Here is a 27478-nt window from a genome sequence, read left to right on the forward strand (position 1 = left end):
AGCACTGACAAGAATGGGTTTAACTGAATGAGCCAGGAAAAGAATGTGGCTTTTCTTACAAAGAATTGAATAATGACCAGCCATAAAGCTGTAGACATTAGACATTATTACAAAGATAAGGATGCTAGAAAAAATGTTCTCCTACAGTGATAGCAGGACAAGTTTCTCATAAGAAAGTTGATGTAGCAAGAAAGTAAATGGTTGGGTTGGATCAAAATGTAGCAATAAGTGGAATCTTGAATTATGAATAACTATCTTGATAAGTACTCAATGAAGAAAGTTGAGAGAATGATAGACACACAAGAGAAGGTTCTCTCCAGACTGACTGAGGCATCCACTGCCAGAGATGTAAAATATGAACACCGGTGGAAAGCAGTAGTTGGCTACCATATAAAAGGAGCTAACTGAATGACCAGTCTTTCTAAAGTTACTGAAACAGTGTGTATTCTGACAAAAGGGAGGCAACTGTGATACCAGCAACTATGGTGGTGATTTTAAAGTATGTATCCCAGCTTTGTATTGTAAAAACAGAATAAAGGAGAATAATTTGTCTTTCCAAGGGATGTTCTAAAGTAATTGAATCTCCTTATGTGGACTTTGAATAAAAATAGACAATTATTCAAACCTCAGGTTACAACTGTGATAACCAACAGTGTTGTGAATTTTTGTACATACATTTCATTTGTTTTCAATATATTATTTCAAAGCAAGTGGAATGTTTGCTGTGCCTGAATTGTTGAAACATATCACCAAGTCACAGACACCTACTACAGAGAATTTCAACCCTACAAAACCTGACAACCACTGAAAAGAACCAATGAACTAGAAAAAGAGTCTACCAAAATATATATCCCACAACACCTTTTCTAAGAGAGAGAGAGAAAACATTTGTGAAAAAGATAAAAGTCTACAAGAAAAAGGACCATGTTTAATTCAATCAAAATTACAAAATGAAAAGTAATGAAGAAATAGCATATTACATTACAACTAGTCTCAAACCAGTTGCCAATGAAAAGCAAAGTATGATTAGATATGTCACATTTGAGAAAATAAAATAGGAATGACTGTAAAGTATTGCTATTTATCACTCCCAGGACAGAAGAAAAAAATCTCTGACAGTGGGCAGGAGGATACCAGTACATGCACAAGAATCCAAGGTTTAAAATGCCATTTGGAGAGAAATTAAGTGTATCCTGAACGATGTTGATCCGAAACAAAGATGCATGAAATATTATGGTGATACTAAATAAAAATTGGATTTGGATGATCCACACATGAGACAGAGCTAAATGAGTGGTCAACTGAGCATACAAGACTGAATGGACAGAATGATAAGAAGTAATCAATTATCACTAAAATAGCAAAAATTACCTTACTGTAAACAATACAACATAACTGATACAAAGTAAAAATAATTCAAACAACTAGAAGCTTCTTTAGAATAAGAACGAGAGAAAAAATCCTGTCTTCTGAGTAAAATGTAGTTTAAAATGTCATCATCATGACAGAAACAAATATGTTCTACAATGTGAGCATCCATATAACTGTAAAAGTCCAATACTGATAGACAGGCCTAAGTATGTTTATCACTGAGGGCCAACAATACAGCCATATGAACTTATCAAATATTAAAGGCAGAATGCATTAGTAAGGTTTCTAAATGATTTAAAAATATTTCCAGTGTTGGTAGAAACAAATGTTGCAATGCCTAAAGTTGACTTCGGAATCTACGAGAGAAGTTAACAGCGTGATTGCCAATCAGCACATACAAATTATGATGTCATATAGGAAGAAAGAGAATGTAGAACTCAGCAAATTTACACATGCTCTGCATTGCATCATTAATATTCAGAACAAACATAGTTGCTGACAGCAGAAAAGCAGCTCAACAAGGAAATTATTCTTATTTTTCATAAGCAAGTCTGCCTGTTTGAAATTCATAATTTCACAGCATTCTCAAAAGCTCATTATAGATTCTTCCACACCTAAATTACAGCAAATCAGTGTAAATACAGACCATCTATCTACTTACCTACAGATGACTATCAAGTCTAATGGTAGGGTTTTCCTCATCCTATTTTTATTCATCCATGTTACTTACATTTCTAGAAAGTACAGATTTGACTTACCAGTATGTCATTTACACTACTAGGAAACTCAGATGTTATTTGTCAGAGTGTGGCTAACGCCATTAAAAGTTCCACTTTGTTTCATCCATACATGGTTTATACTATTATAAAGCTCCACACTGTTTCATCCATATATGGTTTACACTATTATAAAGCTCCACACTGTTTCATCCATACATGGTTTACACTATTATAAACCTCCACAGTTTCATTCATACATTGTTTACACTATTATAAAGCTCCACCTGTTTCATCCATAGATGGCTTATACTATTATAAACATCCACTTTGTTTCATCCATAATTACCTTTTCTGCATCCCTCCTTGTCTTGAAAGCTACTACAATCCCATTCTGAGCTTCTTCCACACTCTCAATCTCTCCAAATTGCTGAAAGATAACCAAATAATAGTGTTCAGAGTTTATTATTCTACTATTAGATATATTTCTATTGAACATTTACATGACTATATTTACTTTAATCAATAAAACTGACCACAATAAAATCCAGATTAATACCACCAACCTACACTAGATAATATTTCTAACCTACAAGTTAAAATTGAACTTATCATAGAAATGGAAACACCAAAACGAACTAATTGTTGTCAGAGGTCATAGTTTAAGAAACTTGTCTAGAAAAACCAATGAAGTTTGAGTTTTCTTATAAATTATAAACCATCTTAGAGCACATGTATTATTTATTGCTAGAATCATCAGTAAACTCTCAACTCTTTCTACTTTAGGCCTCTCAGCAAGATATGTCAAAGTGCACACACATCACAATGTTTGGAGAGTTAGACTAAAATTTATTTAAACTACCTTATTATAATGGTATATGGATAAACTTCACATAAAAACATAGTTAGCCAATCAACATTTTATATAATACAAGTTTTGAATTCTTAATTTCATGAAGAAATATTTTAAAAATCCCCAATCTCACCCTAGGATGAGAATTGTGACATTTGTTTTCTAAGTATCCCATTATTTTCTAATATATTTACCACCCCTCTGAGAATTTAACCTAAACTACTGAGTGATTTACAATTTGTCTGGCAAGAAAATTAGATAGGATTCAAATAATAAATAAAACAATTTAAGTAGAAATAGATGTATACTGTTACTAGCTTTAACCTACTGAGGTTAAATAAGTCCAGTTTCTGTAAAACATTAAGTCATTCCATAAAAAAGAAAAAGTAACTATGTATTTCCATAGAGAATTTGGACAGGTACTACATTTAACTGTAACAATTAAACCATTTAAGTGCAGCTCATTTCATGAAATGTTGAGCCCATATATGCAGAAATAAAGTTTCCTCAAGGACAATTTACTAATAAATCCTTTTGTCTCATACCTAATTCTCCCAAACATTTATCAGATCAAATGACTCTGTCCTATTTAGAAAAATAGCATTTAATAAAAGAAAAAATGTCTCTGTAATTATAATTAAACAAATAAAAAAGTAAACCCATTAACCCTATCACAATGGGCCACTGGTCAAAGGCCACGTCATCATGTTTGTTGACTTGTATTCAAAATTGTATTCAACTACTATATTATGAATTTATGTCAATAATTTTGGTAACAAATTATAAATTGTAACTGAAATATTATTATTATAGTTTAGTTAATTTCTTAAAAGTAAATATTAAAAGAACATTTAACAATTAATTTTTGTGAGATAATGTGGTATGTTGAATGCAGTACTGATTTAAATTAGATGTTTTTGATGTCAAAATACCAAGTCTACAGTTTTGTAGAAAACAGAAACACAAATTACCAATATTAACAAGCTAGAATATGAAAAAAGAACACTTTGAAAAATGAACTGAGCACCTGACGCTTTGCAATGCAAATGAAAAAGAACAAAACAATAAATGGCAACTCATTTACACTCCTGTATGATTTCTTGTCAATCATTACTGCAAAAAACTAAGATGACAAAAATATTCTGACATTAAAAAAAATTAATGCAACTGATCATCTCCCATTAAGTTAAGTAATGGGACTCAATAACTCTAGATGGTAACACCACTATATCATCATTGAAACGTGTCACAAACTATCACACTCAATATATTCCAGTCGAAAAACAAGACAATATTTTTAACATACCAATTGAAAAGGCACAGTTTCATTCAAGTTCAATACCATTCCCCAACAGTAACCAACAATATAATTACTATCACATTAAGTACTACTCCCTAATAGTAGATGACAACATTCCTAACATCTATATTAGAACAAACAAGTATCATCCAGCTTGGTGATACTCACCAAGAATAGACAATAACATTCCTAACATCTATATTAAAACAGAACATACAATTATCATCCAGCTTGATGAACTCACCAAGAATAGACAATAACATTCCTAACATCTATATTAAAACAGAACATACAATTATCATCCAGCTTGATGAACTCACCAAGAATAGACAATAACATTCCTAACATCTATATTAAAACAGAACATACAATTATCATCCAGCTTGATGAACTCACCAAGAATAGCCAATAACATTCCTAACACCTACATTAAAACAGAACATACAATTAATATCAAGCTCATTAGTGTTCACCAACAGTGGAGAAAAACATTTGTTACATACACATTAAAACATGATAACTTAACAAGAATATTTCTAGTGTCTGAAATACTGTAATTTATAGATAAATAAACATGTCACAAAACCTACCACAAAATGCATATGCATATCATCTTTCTTAACTTCTTCAGTCCCAGATACAATTATTTTCCTCGGCCGATGATCTACTGATGTAAGATTCCGAGAACCTCTTCCACGGAAACTTCTTCCTCTTGGCATTGAACCACGTCCCCCACGCCCTCTAGAACTCCTGTCCAAAAGGCCCAGTGATTTAGCCTTAAAAAAAAAAAAAAAAATCTATATAGTGAAACACCACATCAACATTTTTTATCTTACAGCACATTTAAATAGTCTGATAAAATTTCTAATACTACAAAACTTTGGTTTTTGAATTTAATACACTTCAAATACATCCATCTTGAACAGGATAGAAATACTCTCCTCAACATTAAAATAACTTTCTGGACACACTAATATACAACTTCAACAATTAACTATAATCTTTAAATAACATTAATTAGATAATACGTTATGAAAATGCCATCAAATAACTGATCCATTTTCAAGTTATGAACAAAGTTTGTGAATGATAACTTTATAGTAAAACATTATCCTTAACAGTTTCAAATAATATCTTTATAAGAAAACAGGAATGTAGCCAGGCTGTAACTAGTAACTTTGGTATATATTATGTCAAATATCCTACTTATCAAATGCCATGCCGGACAAACCATAACTCATATTCCTGTTACCAAATACTGTGCCAGTCAAGTTATCGCTAACATTCCCATTATAAAACTCTGTAATGAGCAGGTTATGACTAATATTCTTGTTATGTAACATTAAGTTAGTCAAATTATAACTAACATTCCTGTTATAAAACATTATACTGGGCAGGTTTTAACTTCTACTCTTGTTATGTAACATTAAGTTGGTCACATTATAACTACAGAGATGCCAACTATTTCAAATGACTGAGCATAATGATTGTAAATAGCCCTTTCACAGTTTTAGTCCTTTTAGATTTGCCAGAAACAAGACAATCTGGTAAACGAGGCCTCTTTTTTTTCCATCTTGTGAACGATTGCATTGGTGTTTCTTTGCCGCTTAGAAAACGAGAAATACCTATCTACACGAGCACTGATTGGCTGACAAGCACTGATGACGTAACTATGGATTCCCCCACGTACCCAGTATGGAGAAGCATCACACTCAGACTATTGGCAGACGTTGGAGATACAAATATTTTTTATTATTTCAAGTACAAACACGATTATTGCAAGTAGCCATTTGGACTATGCCTTTTATTTATTATCAAAATTTGTATCTCACTAGAAATTTTCTTTTCACCCCTTTCAAGCCCTGGGGGAACAATTTATCACTTTATTGTATAGGCCTATATAATATATAATAATTTGGGAGTTGCAACAAATTGTAATATTTGTCTTTATGAGTGTATAGTTGTAATGTATATACCAAAATCGTAATGATTAGCATCTCTGTAACTAACATTCCTGTTCTAAAACACTTCTAAGCAGGTTATAACTAGTATTCATGTTATGTAATATTAAGTTGGTTAAATTATAACTAACATTCTTGTTGTAAAACTGTTCTGAACAGATTATAACTAGTATTCATGTTATGTAACATGTTGGTTAAATTATAACTAATATTCCTCTTAAAAAAACACTGTACTGGACAGGTTGTAACTAGTATTCATGTTATATAACATTAAGTTGGTTAAATTATAACTAACATTCCTGTTAAAAAACAAAGTACTGGGCAGGTTGAAACTAGTATTCTTGTTCTTTAATATTAATTTTGTTAAATTATAACTAACTTTCCTGTTATAAAACACTATTCTGGGCATGTTAAAACTATTATTCCCATTATAAAACTGGAGTGACTGCACAATGTAACAAAAAACCACAACTATTTATCCTAAGTAACTTAAAGCATGTAAGAGTATATATATGTATATATTGTATTGCTTTACTGCCCTTTGAACCATGTCTAACTATTATTCATCTCATATAAAAGGCAAATCAAGCGATTAATGTACAACTGACATTACAGTATCAAATTCCATAATTCAAGGAATACTCACAAAAATACCTCATAAAATACTTATTATTTATTTTACTTTAGTTAACCCAATAAATCTTTAATTCTTATGTTTTTGCTACACTTATAACAATAAATTACTTAACTGGGTCTTTTCTGGATTTTCATTAACCATATTTTTATGCTAATTGTATTACTGCATTAAATTATTTCTCTCTAATTAAATAAAGCACCAAAGAGCATAACTATCACAGTTTTAAAGGCTTTCTAAATATGCAACAAAAGCCATTAAAATTCAGCTAAACTTTCTGATGTATTTCACAAAGAAATATAGTTTACATTGGAAGGAAAACATACAGTTCTCTGTATGAACAACAATGTAATATAATACATCAAATGAAAAAGAAAAACTTTAGCTTTCTATAAGTTATAAATAATATAGTATTGTATGTCAGAGAACTATTTGTAAATTCTGAAAGACAGAATGTGACAGGTGGGCATGGGCAAGAATGGTCTGATCTTTATTTTATTGTTCTGTAACTAAGTGAATTAAAGGCTATGTAAATTACTATATGCCTGAACAATAAAACTCTTGTAACGTATAATTTAAACTACATTTTTTATTGCTTAGAGAGATTGTAAAAAAATAATTAGAGAAGTAGGAGGACAGATAAAAATTATCACAGTTCTCATACCAGATTGAGAATTTTTCTACATATATCCTTTTAAAATTAACTACACTTTGGTTTATAATCTATGTGTTGTTGCTGAGTTTATTCAAATACACTGATAACAGAGTAGTTTAATCAAGTTTCAACTGCAACTTTCTAGACGGTTGTGACTTGCACACCTTGACTTATCCAAGATGACAAGGTTAACCTTTAAACAGGCAGCTATCATCAACTGATGAATGCCACCTATAACATTTCCACTGTTTATAGCTTAATCACGTGGTACTTTCACATGGCTATTAATTAACTGCATGCAACTTATTTTCATTGATCAAAACCATTAAAAACTGATTGTGGAAAGCTGTGAGCAAACTTTATGTTCTTTAATTTATTATGGTACAAAGTACTTGTGCTTGCCTCGCATATGGAGCATTTTGCAGTGCATATTCATTCAGTACACAGGACTTAAATTCTCATGCTTCCCAACAAATTCTGAATCATGTGTAACCCATGAGTTCAGATTAACTAGAATACTGATATAACTAACAATCCTGTTATACAATACTATGCAGGAAAGCTATCGTGGACAGTGTAACTACAAACCTTGTTATAAAACACAATCATGGACAGACTGTAACTACAAACCTTGTTGTAAAACACCATCATAGACAGACTGTAACTAAGATCCTTGTTTTAAAACACCATCATGGACAAGCCGTAACTACAAACTTTGTTATAAAACACCATGGACGGACCGTAACTACAAACTTTACTATAAAACACCATCATGGATGGACTGTAACTACAAACTTTATTATAAAACACCACCATGGATAAACTGTAACCAATATCCTTGTTATAAAACACCACCATGGATAAACTGTAACTAAGATCCTTGTTATAAAACACCATCATGGATGGACTGTAACTACAAACTTTGTTATAAAACACCATCATGGACAGACTGTAACTAAGAACTTTAATGTAAAACATTACTATGGATAAACTGTAAGAACATTTATGCAAAACACCATCACAGTTAGGCTGAAGCTAAGAATGTTTATACATTAACATCAAGGCACTTCAGTTACAGCCTAATTTAAGAGTAGTATCCATTGCCATGGGTATCTATGCATGTTCAGCTGTGAACAATCCAAGCACTTCTGAAACACAATTATATGTGAAATAAAAATTTAAAAAAAAATTAGTGACATATAACACATGCAATTAGAGTTCAGATCTTTTTTGCACCACATCTAAACCTAAGCTGGCATTTTGAGTATGTTTGTTATCAGATATAACAGCTCTGCTTTATATCTTCAAGAAGTTACCTTTTGTCTGAGTTCAATAACCCTCTTCTTTAGCTCTGTTGTATCATCACCCCTATGTTGTTTGTTGTAAAGGTCCATTTCAGCATCAAGAAGCTGTTTCTCTGCCTGTTCAGACAATAGGAACATTACTTGTTTGAAACTGCTTATGTTCCTTGACTCAAGTACAAGAAACAAGCTGCTGAAATACTGACCTGGCTAAACTAAGACTGAGCTGACATACTGAATGGAAGCAAAACCTTCCAAACAAATAATCCAATAATTCATATTTCTAGAAATAAAATTCCTCCAAAATCCACTGCAAACAAATTCTGTAATTTCTATTAATAATTCACATTACAGTAAGCTTCTTGAAAATATCATTTTAAACAAATTTTGTTTCTTAAAAATATCTTGAACAAACAGGTATGACAATTGAAAAGTTTAAGTATTGTTAACATAACCTATATAATACAAACGAGCAATATTAATATTATAACTGTAATAAAAACATAACTTCTGAGTAATGCACCATACATACAGTACAAAACAACAGATTTGTATTTGCATAAAAACAAGTGCACAAATTTAAAAGTTGAAACTTGTTTGGTATGATTACAAACACAACATTAGAGCAATGAACTGTGTTTGCATTTCTAACTGTAGTTACCTATATCTAGGTATAATTAGAAATATCACAAACCAGCACAGCTACTGCACAAAATAGATATGTACATCTAATTATGAAGACATAAATCAGTGCACACACTGTACAAATTACAGATATATATGTCCAATTATAAACATAGATCAGTACACCCACTGTACAAATTACAGATATGAAAAATTATGAACAGACATAAATCAATTCACCCCTCAGATTGTAAGTCAAGCAACCTAATCACCTGGCTACACTTTACCAACAGTTAAGGGAAGAAGGATTCAAGACACTGTGGGTGTAACACTCAACTTCATATCTTTAATTGATTTTCTATGATTACTGGTTGATTTAACAACAGAGTTGAATTTTATCTGATAGATGGAATATCCACAATGCATTTGGGATCTATCATCATAAGCATTATCCATTATGAGATTAAGGTGACAACTAGAACTCACAGTGGAATCTCTACCAAAATCATTTTAACGCTCATTTGAAATTTAGGTCACTAATGTTTTATAGTACTGATTTTAATCAGGTATTAACAATTAGTGTAATTAATAATATTGAAGCTAAAGATTTCATTAAATATACATACATGAAAACACACAAGTTAAAGGTGTTTGTTAGTGTGTGTTATTGGGAGTTTGTAAAGATATTTTTCTATACAGTTTTGGTTTGATGTTCATAGGTACATTTAAAAATATTCATATTTTAGAGTTTGGAACATATGGATCTTAGACATATATTCAATGTCTGTGTAGATCTTAGAAACATACCCAATGATAAAATAGAAACTGTAATAACAAAACTAAAATACTTGTCCAGTGAGAAGAGTATAATGGTGAAACCTGTTATCCCTCAGACACATCCTGTTGTGGCCCTGAAACTACAAATTCATGTCAAAGTATGGATATACTTGAGACACCTCATTCATATGTTCATGTCTAGATATGAACAGACCTGAGGTACTTGAGTAGTCCATACTAGAGATATACATGTCCAGGTATGAACAAAAACTGAAAAAAACTAACTAAATGTTTTTCATATCTAAGAATTACATCAACAATCTATTTAATTTAAACTTTTACACTCAGCACTTTCAAACACCAGAGAAATAAGAAAACATTGTTGGAAAACATAATTTAAATAGTTTGAATAGCAAATAAGAAAAAAAAAGCAGATAAAATTAGTCATTATAAAGACTCCATAACATTTATAAAATGATGGTTTACTTACCTCAGATTTAGATTTTGGTATCCCTGTAGTCTGCTGAAGTTCTTTGATTTCTTCAGAATCTTTCCTCATGTCATTTTGAAGACTCTCAATCATCTTATTTAAAGATGTTAAAGTCTATCATAAAATTAGAATATGAGTAAGATATGTCACCACCAACAGCTGTGTTATTTAAACATGTTACAGATTTGGCAAAATCAGGAGCGAAAGATTTTACTAAAACAGGTTACAGTTAGTAACAAACTGGTAACTTTGATACAAGATTTATCTATTGATATAACTGGTTAAAGTAAGTAAAATATCAGAAACCTTGAAACAAGATTTACCTATTGATATAACAGGTTACAGCCAGTATAAACAAAATAAGAAATTCTAATAAAAAGATTTACCTGCTGTTGGTCATATTATTAAAAGAGGTTTAACACTGACACAATCAAATATTCTATTTTTATACTTAATTATTAGTTGGTATACAAACTATGGACTGGAGAAGTGCATAAAGCTCCTGTGCAGAGCCAAAGCCCCTGATGATGAACGGGGTCAAGCATCTTCAAAGCCAAGGTCCTGGGAGAGCCACAGATCATAGTCCAGTTTCGATCGAACGAGAGCTCAATATATCTTTAGCATAGAACATGCATCCATTCACAAAGAGGTGGAAGAGGACATGGAGTATGTTCAGTGCTCTAGTACACTTGGCTCATAGTTGCGTAATGTGTGATATAAAGGTCAGCTTATGGTCAAAGATAAGCCCAAAGAATTTTGCCCCAGGGCCACAGGAAGCACAACTTCATTGACACAGAGTTCAGGATCAGAGTGAATACCCCACTGGTGGGCAAAAATTCATGCAAACGGTTTTAGAAAGAGAAAAGTTAAAACCATTTGCTGTGGCCCATTTCAGTAAACGACTGAGGGCAGGCTGTAGCTGCTGCTCAATAAACCTCATGTTCGATGACTGACACAAGACGTGGAAGTCATTGATATAGATCTTGTTTCCAACAATAGGAGGGAGTTGTCCAATGATGGCATTAATCTTTATATTGAAAAGTGTGACACTCAAGACACAGCACTGATGGACTCCAACTTCCTGTAGGAAAGAATGGGAAAGTGTCAAACCCACATAAACTTAGAATCACCTGCCCATTTAAAACTTTTTAATAAAAATGGGCAAATTGCCACATAACCCACATAAATAGAGGTCTTGGAAAATGCCATACCTCCACCTTCTCAAGGTCAAAGAATAAGAACACAAGATGTTGTCACTTGAGAAATGCTTCTCTCATTGATGTTTCAAGTCAAATTAGGTGGTCCATGGTGGAGTGCTATCATCAAAACCCACACTGGGTGGGAAAGAGGAGGCTGTTTGATTCGAGGAACCAAACAAGATGAGCATTAACCAACGTCTCTAAGGTCTTGGTGTCAGTAATTTTCTGGCCATCAAAGAATAAGATTGAAAGGGGGATAGAATTACACTGCCCACTGACCTTCCAAATCTTGTCCCATATGACTTTGGAATTGGTGGTAGAAAAGATGCTGGTTGTGAATTTAATCCAAGATTCCTTATGGCTTTGACATTTTACCTGCCAAGCATGTGCATGAGTACTCTGAAGAGCAATGTGATTTGAAAGTGTGGGATACCTACGAAAGTTATCTCAAGCCTGTTTTTTGAGCTTTCAATGCCATGTGGCAGGCAGGATTCCACCACAGATGAGGATACTCTGGAAAACATGTCAAAGTTTGAAGAATAAACTGAGAAGCTGCGTGGATAATACAGTTAGTTAGATAATACTGTTGACATGCAGTTATCTCTCAATGGCTTACAGATGATGGCAGGATGAAGTTCTGAGAGAGCAGTGAAAGAGGGCCATTTGAATTGGTCCAGCTTCCTACGGGGTGGAGAGCCCTTCTGTTTTTGACTACGGCTTTTTTCTTTATTTAAAGGAAATCTATCAACCTCCATGGATCCTGCCCTGAGATGATTGGGCACTGGAAGAAGATGAAACCAATGAAATACCCAGAACCAGAGAAAGTGAATCTAGCGATCTGCTGGAAGGAATGGTAGGGACAGAGATGGATGTTGATTCATCAACTTTCTTAACCATATAGGGCAAAAGATTTGTCACATGCTTTGAGAACAATTTTTTTGAAGGCACAGAAAGATCTGTCTGCATTCCTACTGTAGTAGTGGAATGAAGTACAGCAGCATACATCCGAAATGGAGTTGTGGACAGTAATTTTCAAGCCTCTGGACAAAAAATGTTGTGAGCCATCTTCAAACACTATATCTCTTTTTCCTTCCACCCACCTAGGGCATGAACAAAAGTAAGATGGGTGAGAGCCACTACAATTAACACAATGAGGGTCTATTTCACACACTCGAGCATCGTGGTCCTTGCCACTGCAACGAGCAAATGATATGATATCTTTGAGTGACCAAACCACTGATACTGGAAACATCTGAGAGGGTTTGGAATATGTGGTTGTACCTTGCAATTTAGATAACCTGTCTTAATAGTGGCAGGTGGATATGGTTATGTAAATGTTAAAATCAGGACACTGGTAGGCATCATAATTCCATCTTTGCAAATGGAGATATGTCTCACTGCACAAACTCCTTGAGTGGAGAAACCAGTGAGAATCTCTGACTCTGAGATGTTCTTCAAATCTCTCTCAACAATAATTCCTCGTGATGAATTCAAAGTAGCATGGGGAGTAACCTCAATGGCCTTCGAATGCAAGAGGAGTTCATTGTGTTTAGGAGTAGATATTTCCACCAATATGTCACCAGTATGAAGCTTTTTAACTGACTAATAGAGCCAGCGTGCCTCTCTAGTCCCTTCTCAAAAAAAACAACAACAAAGGGAGACATTTGCCCTAAAGATTTGTCTGAAAGGAAATGTAATATAAACAAATGAGGTACAGATGTTACAGAGGTTGAAGATTGCTGAACAGAATCTTCAAGACATAGCCATTTACTTATGGACCATTTTTTCACTATTTTATTTAAATTTTTATTTGAGGGATCTATAATAAAGAAATAATATTTTGGTGCCCACTGATCCCACCTACAATAGAGCCCTACGAGAGGACACACTACTATGCCAAACAAGGATATTGCAGCAATGCCAGGGTTTTGTGAGCACTATACCCAAACAACAGTAGCAGACACAATGTCCTCAATACCTGTTGACAACGTCCAACATTGGTACTTGGTTGATCCTAGCCCAAGTGGACCAGCCGACTGACCCTGGAGGGACCACCCCAAGGCTAAACATTTACAGAAATTCAAGGCCAAAATGGTGTGTTAGGGTTGGATCCCTCAACTACCAGGATCCTCTCCTCCCCTTCACAGGTCACCATGCACAGCACACATCTGGGTGGATGTTTAGCTCCCAGAGGAGGTAAACTGAAAGAACAGAACCTTGCCTGGGAGGTCCCCTTACCATGTACAAGAATTCACACTGAGGAGCAAGTTTTCAGGTAAGTAAAAGTATGATTCATACAATGAACCACACAAAACTAAGAGCAGTTCTTCTATGGAAATGTAAGTGACAAGTTTTCAGGTACGTATGGTGCCTTGTGATAATCACAAAAACTACCTCTTTACATATATTTGGATAACCAAAAACAGAGAAATATTTAAAACCAATTGAGTAATTAGAAATATAATACCACTTACAGCCATTTAGACAACCAGATGCAGCAGACTTCTTACACTTACTTGAGTAACAAAGTACATTATGCTGATAAAATAGTAGGTACACGACAAACAATTTATAGGCATAAAGAAAAGTTTTAGTGATGGTGAAACATATAATACATGTTGAAACAGAATATTGGTATGTCTTATTTGTGTACCTATTGTTACTTGCAGCTTGTTTTGATAACTAAATAACAAAATGATTTACATACAGTTGCACATTCAAAAATAATTACACCCAGTTGAACACCTATAAGTAAAGTTTTACAGTAATCCAAAAGAGAAAACTATTTACAATCAATTTTGGAAATCAAAAACAGAAAGCTATAAACAGCTGGCTGGACAAGACAAACTATACTTAAATGATTAAAAATACCTACTTGTTTAACTTCTTCTTTTTCTTTATCATTTTTTCTTTTCTTCCACTTTTCTAAAAGAATCTGTTGAAAACATAAAAAGCACAAATGTTAGCTTTAAATAAACAATCATCAAAATCAAGTTCTTCTGGCTACCAGAGTACAACCAATTGGACTTGTGGCTTTATTGGTTGTCTCTGAATTTATAATTATTTAAAGATTAAAAGAAATTATTGAAAAAATTAGAGGAATGAAGTTAGCTACCTCTAACAAAAGTCCATTCAACTTCTAGCAAATAACTTGACAGAAGTGTATAAAAATAAATGCTTTTCAGCAACTAGTTACACTTATTAATGAAAAATAACCATTACTTTTCCATAAACCTTTCCACAAAGGTATTACAATAACATTAAAGAAATAGGGTATTAACAACAACCCCTTCCAAACATGTGGTCAGCTTCCGGTCAGTTACCTCTTTCTTTGTGAACCTGACGATGACCAAAGAAGGTCGAAACGTTGTTCGCTCTTCTATGTAAAATAATTTCTCAACCCAAACGAGCCGTTTTTGCATATAGTATTACACTGGATATCATACTAGAGGAAATTCAAGATTTTATTTTAATAGTGTCTTTCAAAATGGAGATCTCAAAGATTACATAATATCAAGTTTGGATTATTACCTATGTTTTTATGCCACATTCAGTTTAATCAAGTTTTGAATGCAACTCACTAAAACTTTCTAACTTGCACAGGAAAAGATGCCAGTAGTGAAAGAGTTAAAGACTTATTAACAACAGATAAGTTTTTGGGTAATACCTTTTGTTCTTGGAAGTAACTACTCAACAGCTCTTCTCGTTTCTTCTGTACTTCCATTTTCTTAACAAAAGATTCCTGAAAGTACACTGGGGCTTTTAATGAGATAGAAAAACTTCAAGCTTACTGGAAACTCTTATTACAATAAAAAATACTACTAACAACAAACAGAAAAAATTCTAAAATCCTCAACTTATAAGCCTTTATATGTCAATATTCTCACATGTTCTACTTTGTACAAGTTCACTTAATGAAGCAAACTCTAAAACAAATCTTTTATTGACCAAAATTATATATTATATGACCACTCCAATAAATACTTTTAAAATTGAGGTTTTATAATAGAGAAATGGTAGTTCCAACCACCAAACAAAAAATATTCTAAATACTATAAACATGATATACAACAAAAACTAAGAACTGACAAAAAGAACATTATAACTTTGAAGTTCTGAAAGAGCATGTGTTGTAATACAAATCACAACAGACATTTTATATACATTAACTTTACATGAGGCCTAACACATGTATAACATAGTGAAAATGTTAGGATTATAAACACAGGGAATTTAATGAAACTACTTGTGAGAGACCTCTAATTCAACAAGTTGTTTGAAAATATTAAGAATGAGTTTGGGCAACTACTGGAATGTTGATTCAGAAAGTTTACTATAAAGAAGTAGACCAGTTAATGAACAATTAATCTTCAGTAAACCTGATAATAACAATAAAATCATAACTCAACATACCAAAATTTCTCAACTCATATATTTTTTCACATCTAAATAACAAAGGTACATATAAGATAATTTCTAAAATTTTGTAAATATGTGGAACCATTTCATAAATTTTAATTTGAAGAACTTGATAGTAAAAACAAAACAAAACAAAAAAACAAATTTAAAATTCATGAAGATACATTTACTATATTAAAGGTTGTTCAAAATACCAAAGTCCATGTAGAAGAATGATGATACAATAGGTTACCAACATCTATCTAGTAATCTCAGTCTGTGGACAGAATGTTCTCCTAGTGTCAGTATGAGTTTATTATGTACTGTCCCAATCTAATAATCTGAGTTTATGGTGGTTAGGTTATATTTATCTAAAAATCTAAGTTTATGTGTGAATTGCTTATGGTATTGTCAATGGTAGCACCAGTTTCAACAGAATTACTCACATCTACCTGAAAATTGCTTATGGTATTGTCAATGGTAGCACCAGTTTCAACAGAATTACTCACATCTACCTAAAAATCTAATTTTATTGGTGAATTGCTCATACTTTTGCCAATGATAGTCCCAGTTTGAAGAAGGTTACTCATGTCTATCTGAAAATCTAATTTTATGGATGAACTGCTCATAGTATTGTCATTGGTAATATCAGTCTAAAGAGGGTTACACCATAAAACCATATTTAGACACACACACACACACAAAAAAAAAAGTTTGAAGACAATGTTTAATTCATAGGTAAAGCCTTTTTGTCAATGGTAGTCCCAGTTTAAAGAGGGTAACTCATGTTTAATCTCATGGGTGAATTTCTCACAGTATTGTCACTGGTTGTCTCAGTTTCAAGGTTACTCATATCTGTATGAAAAATCTCAAATGTAACAAACTTTAATATCTTACCTTCTTCTGTTCCTCTTTGGATTTTTTTAAAGGTGTACCTTGGGTCGCTGTCAGGGTATTGTTTTTTTTTAAGGCAGCTGGATTAAAAACTGTTCGAGACAGATTTCCTGACGATGAGAAAATAACTGCCTAAAGGAGAAGGAAAGCTTTTGTTACACATCTTTTTGTACATAATTATGTCTTAATTCTTCATTTAAAACTTATACCATAGAACCATATTTAGACACACACACAGAATTGAAGACAATGTTTGATTTGTCAAATATTTAGATTCAGATTACACATAATAGCAATCAATGACACAGAAGTTAACATTTTCCTAAACTGAAAATATATTTCCAATAATATAATTACCTCTGCTGACACTATAAGTATTTATTGATCTCTAGGGTTTCCATTCTTTGTCCATTTAATCATCGAGAATGCTTGTTCCAATCTTTTATACCACATCAAATGCCTTAGATAAATTCTAGTTCACTCATTTCTCCACAAACTACTATTGTGTATGCCACTCTGGAATTATAAACATTCTTCCTTACTTCCCAACCAAGAGGACAAGGAGCATTCTGTTTACTCCTGGAAGTATGGAGATTTATTTAACCTGAATAGCAGCAGGGACAGGCAAGATTCCATTTAGCTTTACTCATGACTGTTCATAAAAGGTAATACCATTCAGTATGTGCCTAAATGGTCTTATGGAACATCCCATTTCAACAGATCCTCTTGCACCCTACAGTAATTATAATTATAAAGAAAGTGGTTGTTAGTGCAGAACTGAGAAGCTATACCTGCCTGGGCAACACTTGCCACAACGTGGGATACGGTGAAACATAAAAAGAACCCTGAAATAAGAATATACGATTGAGGAAAATACTTCTCTGGTTAAAGTCAAACAGATATGTTCAAAATAGCTATAGTGGGTAGTCAAAAACCTTCAGAAGAGGAACTGCCAGATCATGTAAGTAATAATATAGAAATGTATTTGGAATAGTTCTCTTACTATTCCCAGAATGTCGTCAAGTGGAAAGTTCAACTGAGCAGCTAATGACAATTACATCTGGTGAGACGTAATATGTAAAAAATTCCTTTCCTCTAACAATGATCCACTATAGATTACATGAATCAATTTTCACAGCTACCTCGTGAAGTTAATGAGAAATAGAAGGATCCCAAGGAATGAACAACTATTTCCTAATACTTTCAAATGAGTTAGTATGTGCCACAAAACAATTGTGGGTCTTAACAGGACATAATAAATTATCGGGATTGGAATGATCATAAAGGTGAGAAATGGTTGGCAAGTGGATTGGTTAGATGGATCTTTCCCCTTCTCTAGCTACCAAAGTCTTGGGAAAAAAAAAGACCTATAGGGGTAAAGTGAGACAAAAATGGAATGATAAAGAGTTCTATGCACATGGATAGCAAACAACCCTGACCAATGATATAAACAAGCCAACAACAGCAAAAAATACAATTTAAGAGAAAGGTGAAACGAAGAACAAGAAAGACAGGGCTCAAAAAAAGGATGAGACAAGACACATAAAACAACTGTAAAATCCCAATCCAGTAACTGAAAAGGTTGTTTGGACTGAGAAATACAAAAGGATTTTAGTAGATATGAATGAATGGGAGCTTCAAAAACCTTCCAATATTAAGAATACCAAAAAACAGTGGATATGAATGTCATAAATGAAATAAGACTTTTCTCAAATGCCTATGTCAAAAAACAGGACATGGTAAATACATTTGGATGAAGAGAGTCTATATTCCTTTTATTACACCACTGATTATATATATTCTATTTCCTTCAATAAACAATCGTGGTTGGCCTATGGAGAGATTTAACTGAGTACAGAGAAGCCTCAGAAGTTAAACCCATACATCAAGCAAAAGACTGCATAACTTCCAAGCAGGAAGACTGAATTTCCAAACACTTGCGTGGAGAATGTCTTATTGAGGTTGTATCAACAAAGACTTTCAAGGTGGACATTCCTGAAGAATAAAAACCATGCTTCAGTTGGCCAATGAGGTACAACAAACCATAGTCAGAACCCTGGGCAACAGCCAAGTCAAAGGAAAGACATACAGATGCAAACCCGTACAGTCCTGACTAAATGCATTTAGTGCCAACGCTTGAGGATGAGCTATTGAAAATCAAAACAACTGCAGTTGAGAGGTCCAATGAATCACAAAAGAACAGAATGTTGGAAATTCAAACTGAAAGCAAATTCACTGAAAATCCTTATAATGTAGCATCCCTTCTGTTGGAAGAATCCAGCTGGGTTGAGGCAAGTGATATGCAATCAAAGTAATCACTTTGGGAACATGGTGTGCTAAAAGACTGATACAATGCAAATGAACCAAGTATATAAAATCCAATGCATGAAAACAAAGGTCTCAAGAATGTGTGCCTCCTTGACGAAAAGTCTGAGATACAACCATGGAATTGTTCAAGTGTATCATGACAATTTTTCCCTTCAAGAGAGACAGACCTTGAACCATTGCCCAATATACTATGAGAAGTTCATAAACACTGTTAATGAGGCTAGACATATCTTCTGTCCAAGCCCTGAAACTCCTGACCTTGAAATTTTCCATCCCTGAATAGATGCATCTGAACAGATGAATCTCAGGACAAAGTGGTAGAATGGGTACCCCAAAAGTAGTGTTGCTCCAATCCAGTCCACTATTCACAATTGACAATGCTGCTCCTGAATAATGAGACAGAATGATACAAAGGATTGGAATAAAAGATCTACCAAAGAGCCACCAAAATCATGACGAAAAGAAAGTAACAATGAAATGGACAAACCTTCTTCAGCCTGAAGAAGTCCAAAATGAAACACCCCAAGCTTGAAGTAATTAGATTGGGTATTCCTTACTCAACCTGAGGAAACAGAACTCATCCAGTCTGGAATTATAATTACTCATCCTCATTCCCCAACTACACAGGCAAATTTAAATTTAATTTGCCCTTGGAATTATGGGGATAATACGGAACAGACACTCTCAACCAAGGAAACAGGATGGGACCACTCTATATTTGGAAATACAAGGAGACAGTGAACCCTCTTCTGTGAAAAATGTACCAAACCAATATTGATAAAAAAAACAAGGGCCACGCTCAACCCATCCAGACAGTTGAGCATCAGATCTGAACTGGTATTACAAAAAGACTCCCATGTAGACTAATGCTTCTCTTACCATCACCTGAGAAGATTAACATCCAGAGACCCAAGTATGAGGACCCCTAACTTCATCCTCATCTCCAAAAATGAAGGATATTCACTCTAACATTTTGAAAGAAAATCCTTTATCCACCACCATAAGGATTCCCTAGCTTTACTAGCAGAATCTGTGGGGCATTGCACATTGGAGATACCTGAGGAACAATGCTCTGGAAATGGTGAACAAGTTATTCTTGATGACAAGAAACCCACTTGAAATAAAAGTGTATCTTAGAACAGCTGGTATGGGTATTAACACTTACTGATAAGGAGAGAACATTTCGACCTTCCTAGGTTATCTTCAGGTTAAGAAACCCAGAACTTAGCAAACTAGCAGGATGATATGATAAGAGAGTGCCTAATAAGAAATATCCAACATTTGAAAACAAAGATCTTGTGATCGAGTGCTCCCTTGATGGGAAATGTAAGACACCACCATGAAATTCAGTGAAGTATGACAATTTTTACCCTTGATAATTACAGATCTTCAGACATTGCCCTTTGGACAGCAAGTAGCTCTAAAACATTGATGTTGAAGTAAGTTTTGTCAACCCTCCAAGAGACATGGAATTTCATGTCACTAATATATGCAACCCCTTATCTGAAGCATAGTAACTGTACAAAAAACTTCAGGCCAAGATGGTGGTGAAGAAACTTCTTGTAGCATTGTTCCAATCTGAACACCACTCAAGATCTAAGATGTTGATCCTAATTAAGAAGATTGGATAATCCAGCAAATCACTGTTCATAATCCATTGGCCATGCAGTAACCACTATAGGGATCTCATTTGTGTTCATCCAAAAGAAATGAGAGATTGAAGAGGTCCACATTTCAAAAGAGAAACTATTTATACAATGAGAGAGAGATGTAATGGTCTGACTGCCTAATCTATAGCATGGAGCAGAATCAAAGTTGGCTGAGCCCAAAGTACATATATGTTGAAAAAAAAAAAGACACCCAGGTTGATGATATACTGTGTTGGAATGCAAACAGATTTCTCAGCACTGATAATAAAGACTGCCTTGGTGGTTTCTAAAAGGAGAATATGGGTGTGACATTCCATCAATTGACAAGACTACACCTGTACTAACCAGTCATCCATATAATGGTGTATGCACAAACCCAGAGAATGAAGTTAATGAGAAAAAGCTCTTAATATTCTTCAAAATACATGAGGTGCCAACACTTGTCTGAAGGGTAGAGCCTTGAACTGTGGCATCTGACCCATATGCACAAAATGTAAATAGCAATGGGAAGACTCCAATATAGGAATTTTTAACATCACTGAAATTGGTAATCTGCTGTTCTGGTGAAAAATGCCATCACAGGATGAAAAATAACTCCATCATGAATGCGAGAGGTTTAAAGGTTGAGATGCGAAAGACAAATGATTAGTCACCAACTTCCCATCTTCTTAAGCACAACAAACAGATAACAAAAAAATCCCAGAAGAACTGAGCTGACTCTCTCTTCTACCTCCTATGACCAACAATTCCCTGACAGCTCTGGAATGAAGGTTCAAAATCGAAGAATCTCTTGGAAGTGAAAACACTACAGGTTGGAGTGATAATGGTAGTGAAAATGTGAACTGAATGAACAACCCCAATGCAAGAACCTGTAGTACCCATGGATCTGTGACAAAGGAATTCCATACATCCAGAAAATGTTGTAGCCAAGAGCCCTCATAAATCCAAATGGCACAGGATAGCCACCACCATTGCTTGTGGATTTCGAACTGAGCGAAGAAGCCTCTTTGATATGGGCAGAATATATTATGGGTACCAATGGATTGAGGGGCTGATGTCAGGGATCAAGATACTCGAATAGAGGTAAACCTGTGAATCACTATAGCAGCCAAGGAAATTGACAGACCAATGATGACACTCTGAAATGCCTGCAAAACTCAATGGATGAAGAAAGTGAGCCTCCCATAACTCATAGAGAGTGGCAGCAGGAAGACAAATGCCTTTCAACAAGGCATCTCTACCAAACATATACCAACAATATACCAGCCAAAAAACTAATGAAAGAACAAAATCTGAAAACTACACCAAGGTAGATGCCAACAAATGTCCCAACTTGCACCAAACTGATGTAGTGATCACTGAGAAGCTTCTGACAAATTTTGGAGGAATGACTGATATCCATGAACTATAATGAAGGTCAAATGAATACAAGAAATTTGTAACCTATTCAAATTGATCAAAGGCTCCATTCTAGAGCCTCATCACATTTCCAAAAGCAGATCTAGTCTTTCAGTCTAAATACGTGTCTGCCTGGTAGTAGTAAGACAAAGCATTTGTTAAAACTGGCAGACAATATATAGCTATCCTTTCATGTAAACTGAGCTGGAAACTTCCTGCATGAATAACAATATTAGGCAATGGAGGAAAAACTAAGTGTTCTACCTAAGACCTTTTTGACATCAAGAAAGCAGTAAATTCAAAGGCAACTGTGGAAAACCCCACATCACACAACTGATTGACTAACTGAAGAAAAGAAGCTGGATGTGGCTGATTCAAATTGGCCTTGTGAAAAGCTAACTTAGCAAATGAAGGTGCCAGAAAAGAGCAAATATAAATTATTGCCATGATATCAAGGATTATCAACAAAAATAGCCTCTGAACTCCTGGAAACAAATACATTTCTATGTCCCTCCAAGACAGATCATGGACAACCTCAACTGAGACTGACCATCTCCTCCTAACTGATGAGCAATGCTAAATATTGAGGTCTGATTAGTTTCTGTGCCAAAAATAGTAAACCGGGAATTGATGTTGTATTATCAGGGTGCTGTAATAATTGCTCAAAGTGTCTCTAACAGTCACAGTAGAGTAGGTGGAAAGTGTCAAGAGATAAATATTAGCAAAGGCAACCAACCAGGGTATAAAAAACTTGAACAAGCAAGAAAAAAATCAGACCAATGCTCAGATGAACAAAGGAAGAATCCCTGATGGTTGAGAAACAGCTGTTGTGTTTTGGAAATCAACGTCCACTTATCCTAGTTAGTATGTTACAGACTTGACTCCACAAAAACACAAACAAATCTTCAAAATAAAACACTCAGTTGAAAAATCTGAATTAAGGTACAAAAAGCTTACTAAAAGTTTACCAAAGTGTAGAAAGATACACTTCCTACTTTAAAAGTTACAGTATGTAGAGCTTGAGAGATGCAGAGTGGTTGTAAAACAGATCAAAATGACTGAGCTCATACTGAGGGGTGACTGGGTTCAACCCTAAAGCAGTTACATGCTGAACTGATCTTCAAAAATGACTATCATTACAGATGCTACAATGTGAGCTATTCCCTATACAGTTGGTGAATTAATCACAAATCTGCTACATTTTGATACTGCTTTTCAAGATGGCTACTGTAAGTTGAGTTATTCTTTATTTTGTTGATTTGTTCAGCTTCTACAGCTTGAATTTCTCTTCAAAATGGCTATCGTTAGGACTGCTACAATCTAAGCTGTTCCCTATAAAGTTAACTGGTTTACCATTAAAGCTGCTACACTTTTAACTGTTCTTCAAGATGGCTATCATTAGGACTGCTACAATATGAGCTGTTCCCTATAATGTTAACTGATTTAACCTTAAAGCTGCTACATCTTGAATTGCTCTTCAAGATGGTTATCATTAGAGCTGCTACACAGGGACCATTATCCAAGCTTATTAGTGGTGTTTTAAGACATTAATGATAAATGTATTTCACATTTTTATCAAACATATATGCTTATGGTTAGGTTTCTCATGAAGAAATAACAAACAATAAAAAAAAACATAATAAGGTTAAAGCAAAGTCTAAACTCTCTGTTAGTGTTAAGATATAACAGGCTACCAGTAAAGTGCTAAACCTTTACTGTTCTTAAAGATGTGAAAGGGAATTAATAAACCAAATACTCTTTTAAAATATGAAAGAAAAACAAATTAAAAATCTTTTTAGGGTATAATAATATTACAGTAAACCACCAAATATTTATTTACAGTACAAAATAAAAAAAAGCTTACTCTTTCTGTATTGTCCTCTGTTGGTGTTGAATTTGCTGGGATTTTATTGTTTAAACTGAAGTTACTGGGTTTGCCATTTCCAGGGATTCCAAGCCTCTCCTTCACATTTGGTTTCTCAGAGGGAAGAGTTGTTTTCTCTTGGTTGGAGTTCTGATTGTTATCTTTGTTATGCCAAAACACTTTGATGAACCTGTTGTTAAGAACTGCTTCTGTACACCGGTAAGCTGCATTAGCTTCTGCGTGACTAGAGAACTGGACCAGAGCAGCTTCAGGGTTCCCACCATAATAGACCTTAAGATATACAAACCAATACTATTACTACATTTTTACACAACACTCCTCATTCAAGTTTATTCTAGACACAATTAATATAGCAGAATATTTTGATACTTAAAATACATATAACAGAGCAACCTTTCTGGCATGATGTCTTTATGTTAATATTAAATCTACGACTTAAAAACTTTTACAAATCTATATTTGTACTCTTAGGCATCCTTCTTTAAACTATTTTGAAGAGGTAAACCATCCAACAATATTATGTGCTAATTTTTACAACTTAATAAGATACTTTCTTTTTTACTGATAATTCCTTAGTCCCTTTGGAAAATAAAGGATTTAAGTAACTTCTACTTAAAAATAATGGAATTTCAAGACCAGTGAATAATTTATTTTCATGCTCAAATAACTGTCCTTCATCCCAAGTTTATCAAAATTTATTAGAATTACTGGAGGTCACAGTCTTATAAATGCAATACAAGTCATTGCTTGAATTTATGGTGCTTTCTACTTTTTTTTTTATAGCAATGGACACAAATGGTTGACAATTTGTATGTACTTTCATATTTCATGGAATTAAAAAGACCTAACATAGCTGGCAATATGTATTAAAATAGTATCTTCTCTCTTGAGTAAAAAAGACAAAATATGGCATTGACAGTTTGAACTTGCAGTGTTTTGAATTTGCAGACACACCACAACAGGTCATTCTCATACAGACTGTCTTCCACTTACTCTCAAAATAATCAAGAGTATGAACAGTATATTCTCTTCTAAATGTTAACAGGAAAAACATAACTGGATCTATGTATTTGGTGTATTCTGTCCTCATCAACAGAAACAACTCAGATGGTTGTTTCTTTTCAACTCTTTTGAATCTGGAACATTATTTCCAGTGCACATCTGGAACATTATTTTAAAATTTTTTTTATCAAATTACATTTTCACCACTTAGTTCAGTGAGACTCCCATTAAAACACAGTTTATAATTTCAATTTAAAATTATATGTTTGAATTTTTTTTAATTTAAAAGGAAATGTAAAGAAAAAAATGTTAAGTATTGGGTTTCGTATTTCACGTAACATGTCCAGTTGTCTTATTGCTCAGTTTCTTTTTCATTACGCCCACCATACATGTTCAAGTATCTAACAAATTAGAAACTTGAATATGATATAGACAAGCTAAATATAAAATAAGAACCACCCACCTCTATGATTTGCTGAAATAAATATATTTAGCAAATCTACTAGACTGGCTACACCCTTCTAATCAATCATTTGAAAGTTCTTAATTAATACCACTTACTACTAAGTAGCTCAAGTTTATAACCAATGGAAAGAGAATATTCCTTTCTACATAATTGTCAGTTGGTTACAAGTGACTTGAAGGCAAAAGAAAGAATTTTGTCAAAGCTGTAGATGTGTGATCAACAAGTCGTTTCTCTGAATAGGAATGGGAATTTTTTCACCCACATATACTTTACTTAAGAGACTCTGCTAAATTACAGGGATTTTGAGGATACTAATACTGTAATTTGCTGGGTTTTTTATTTTCAAAAGTTTATGGTTGAAGCCTACAAAAATTATCATCTCTACATACCCCATCCACATGTCTAAACAAGACTTGGGATAGTATGTATGAAGAAGTGCAGAATTTCATAACATGGGTATGTACTTAAATCAATGTTTTTCAATATATTTCTCATTTACTTTCTATGTTTTTTAGAAATATAACTAAAATTTAAACATTTACTAGTAAATAGTAATATGTATGTATGTGTATATAGATACACACAAACACACACACATGTAATGTACAATGGCCAAAATAGTATACTTTTGTAGGCCAATACATAGTTAGGCCTACTGCATTTAAGTTATTGCATAAACTAAGGTATATTTAAAACCACATTCAAAACTTGACAGCTTTAAAACAAGAAGATAGTAAACTTTATAAGTAAATGTCTAAATAACACTTCATACACATATGCTGTTAAATTTGACAGATATCAAGTGGATGAGCCATAGTACTGAAATGCCTGCAATGTAAAAGGATCAGTGAGGCTTAGAACCTACAGTTTATTGGACAAGTGCAACTTTGAACCCTGCAATAAATGTTTCACATATTCTTATTGTAATTTTATTACCCTTGGAAATTTCTTTTGTAAGTGTTGTAGGAAACACAAGTTGCTTAGTCCAATAGTGTTTATGGAGCAAAGGCATGTATGAATGACACTTTTCTGTTTTGTACATGGGTTCTTGGCTCTATTGTGTTGTACTACAGCATGCTGTACAGAGACGGGGCTTAGATGGTCAGTGATTTGGTCTTTATTTACAGTGGATTTAACCTTAGGTGTTGAAAGTAAAATAAACAGAAAATTTATAGGATATGTTTAACACCTAAAACTCTCAGGGAATGTACTCTGAAACCTCTTAATTAATAATGAAGAAAAAAGGACACAACTGCTCATTTTATTTCTGATTTTACCATTTTTCTTTTCATTATATTTGATGAGTTTTCTACAGGTTGAAAAATAAAGTAATAAATATAATAACAAAAAAATATAGTTTAACTGAAAAAGTTATATATTCATTTAATAGGTTCTAGTGGTTATAAAGGTGAAGGATTTTTGAGACAAAGAAAAATATTTTTAATCTCAAAATGAAAAATCACAGGCTCTCATACTAGTTAAAAAAAATAAAAATAAAACTACTTCATTAACAAATCTGATTTTGTGTTCAAAAGCCTTGTAATGTTTACTTAAAGTCTACCAAATGTGGTGAATAT

The 27478-nt window shown here is 33.6% G+C and overlaps 1 protein-coding gene across 2 annotated transcripts in view; it reads right to left on the reverse strand.

Annotated features, from left to right (window-relative positions):
- Nucleotides 1-27478, reverse strand: part of LOC143239715 (RNA-binding protein 26-like) — an 80193-nt gene that overhangs the window by 24215 nt on the left and 28500 nt on the right. The window contains exons 11-18 of one of the 2 annotated variants that reach the window (XM_076481126.1): nucleotides 24413-24703; nucleotides 17177-17305; nucleotides 15549-15623; nucleotides 14757-14816; nucleotides 10683-10796; nucleotides 8807-8911; nucleotides 4831-5016; nucleotides 2437-2517 (exon numbers count right to left, since the gene is read on the reverse strand). In XM_076481126.1, the coding sequence (XP_076337241.1) occupies nucleotides 2437-2517; nucleotides 4831-5016; nucleotides 8807-8911; nucleotides 10683-10796; nucleotides 14757-14816; nucleotides 15549-15623; nucleotides 17177-17305; nucleotides 24413-24703 (1041 nt within the window). The remainder of the gene's footprint in view (nucleotides 1-2436; nucleotides 2518-4830; nucleotides 5017-8806; nucleotides 8912-10682; nucleotides 10797-14756; nucleotides 14817-15548; nucleotides 15624-17176; nucleotides 17306-24412; nucleotides 24704-27478) is intronic. The other variant, XM_076481127.1, reaches the window with a different exon arrangement.

The sequence above is a fragment of the Tachypleus tridentatus genome, chromosome 13 (assembly GCF_004210375.1).
Source record: "Tachypleus tridentatus isolate NWPU-2018 chromosome 13, ASM421037v1, whole genome shotgun sequence".
NCBI classification, from domain to species: domain Eukaryota; kingdom Metazoa; phylum Arthropoda; class Merostomata; order Xiphosura; family Limulidae; genus Tachypleus; species Tachypleus tridentatus.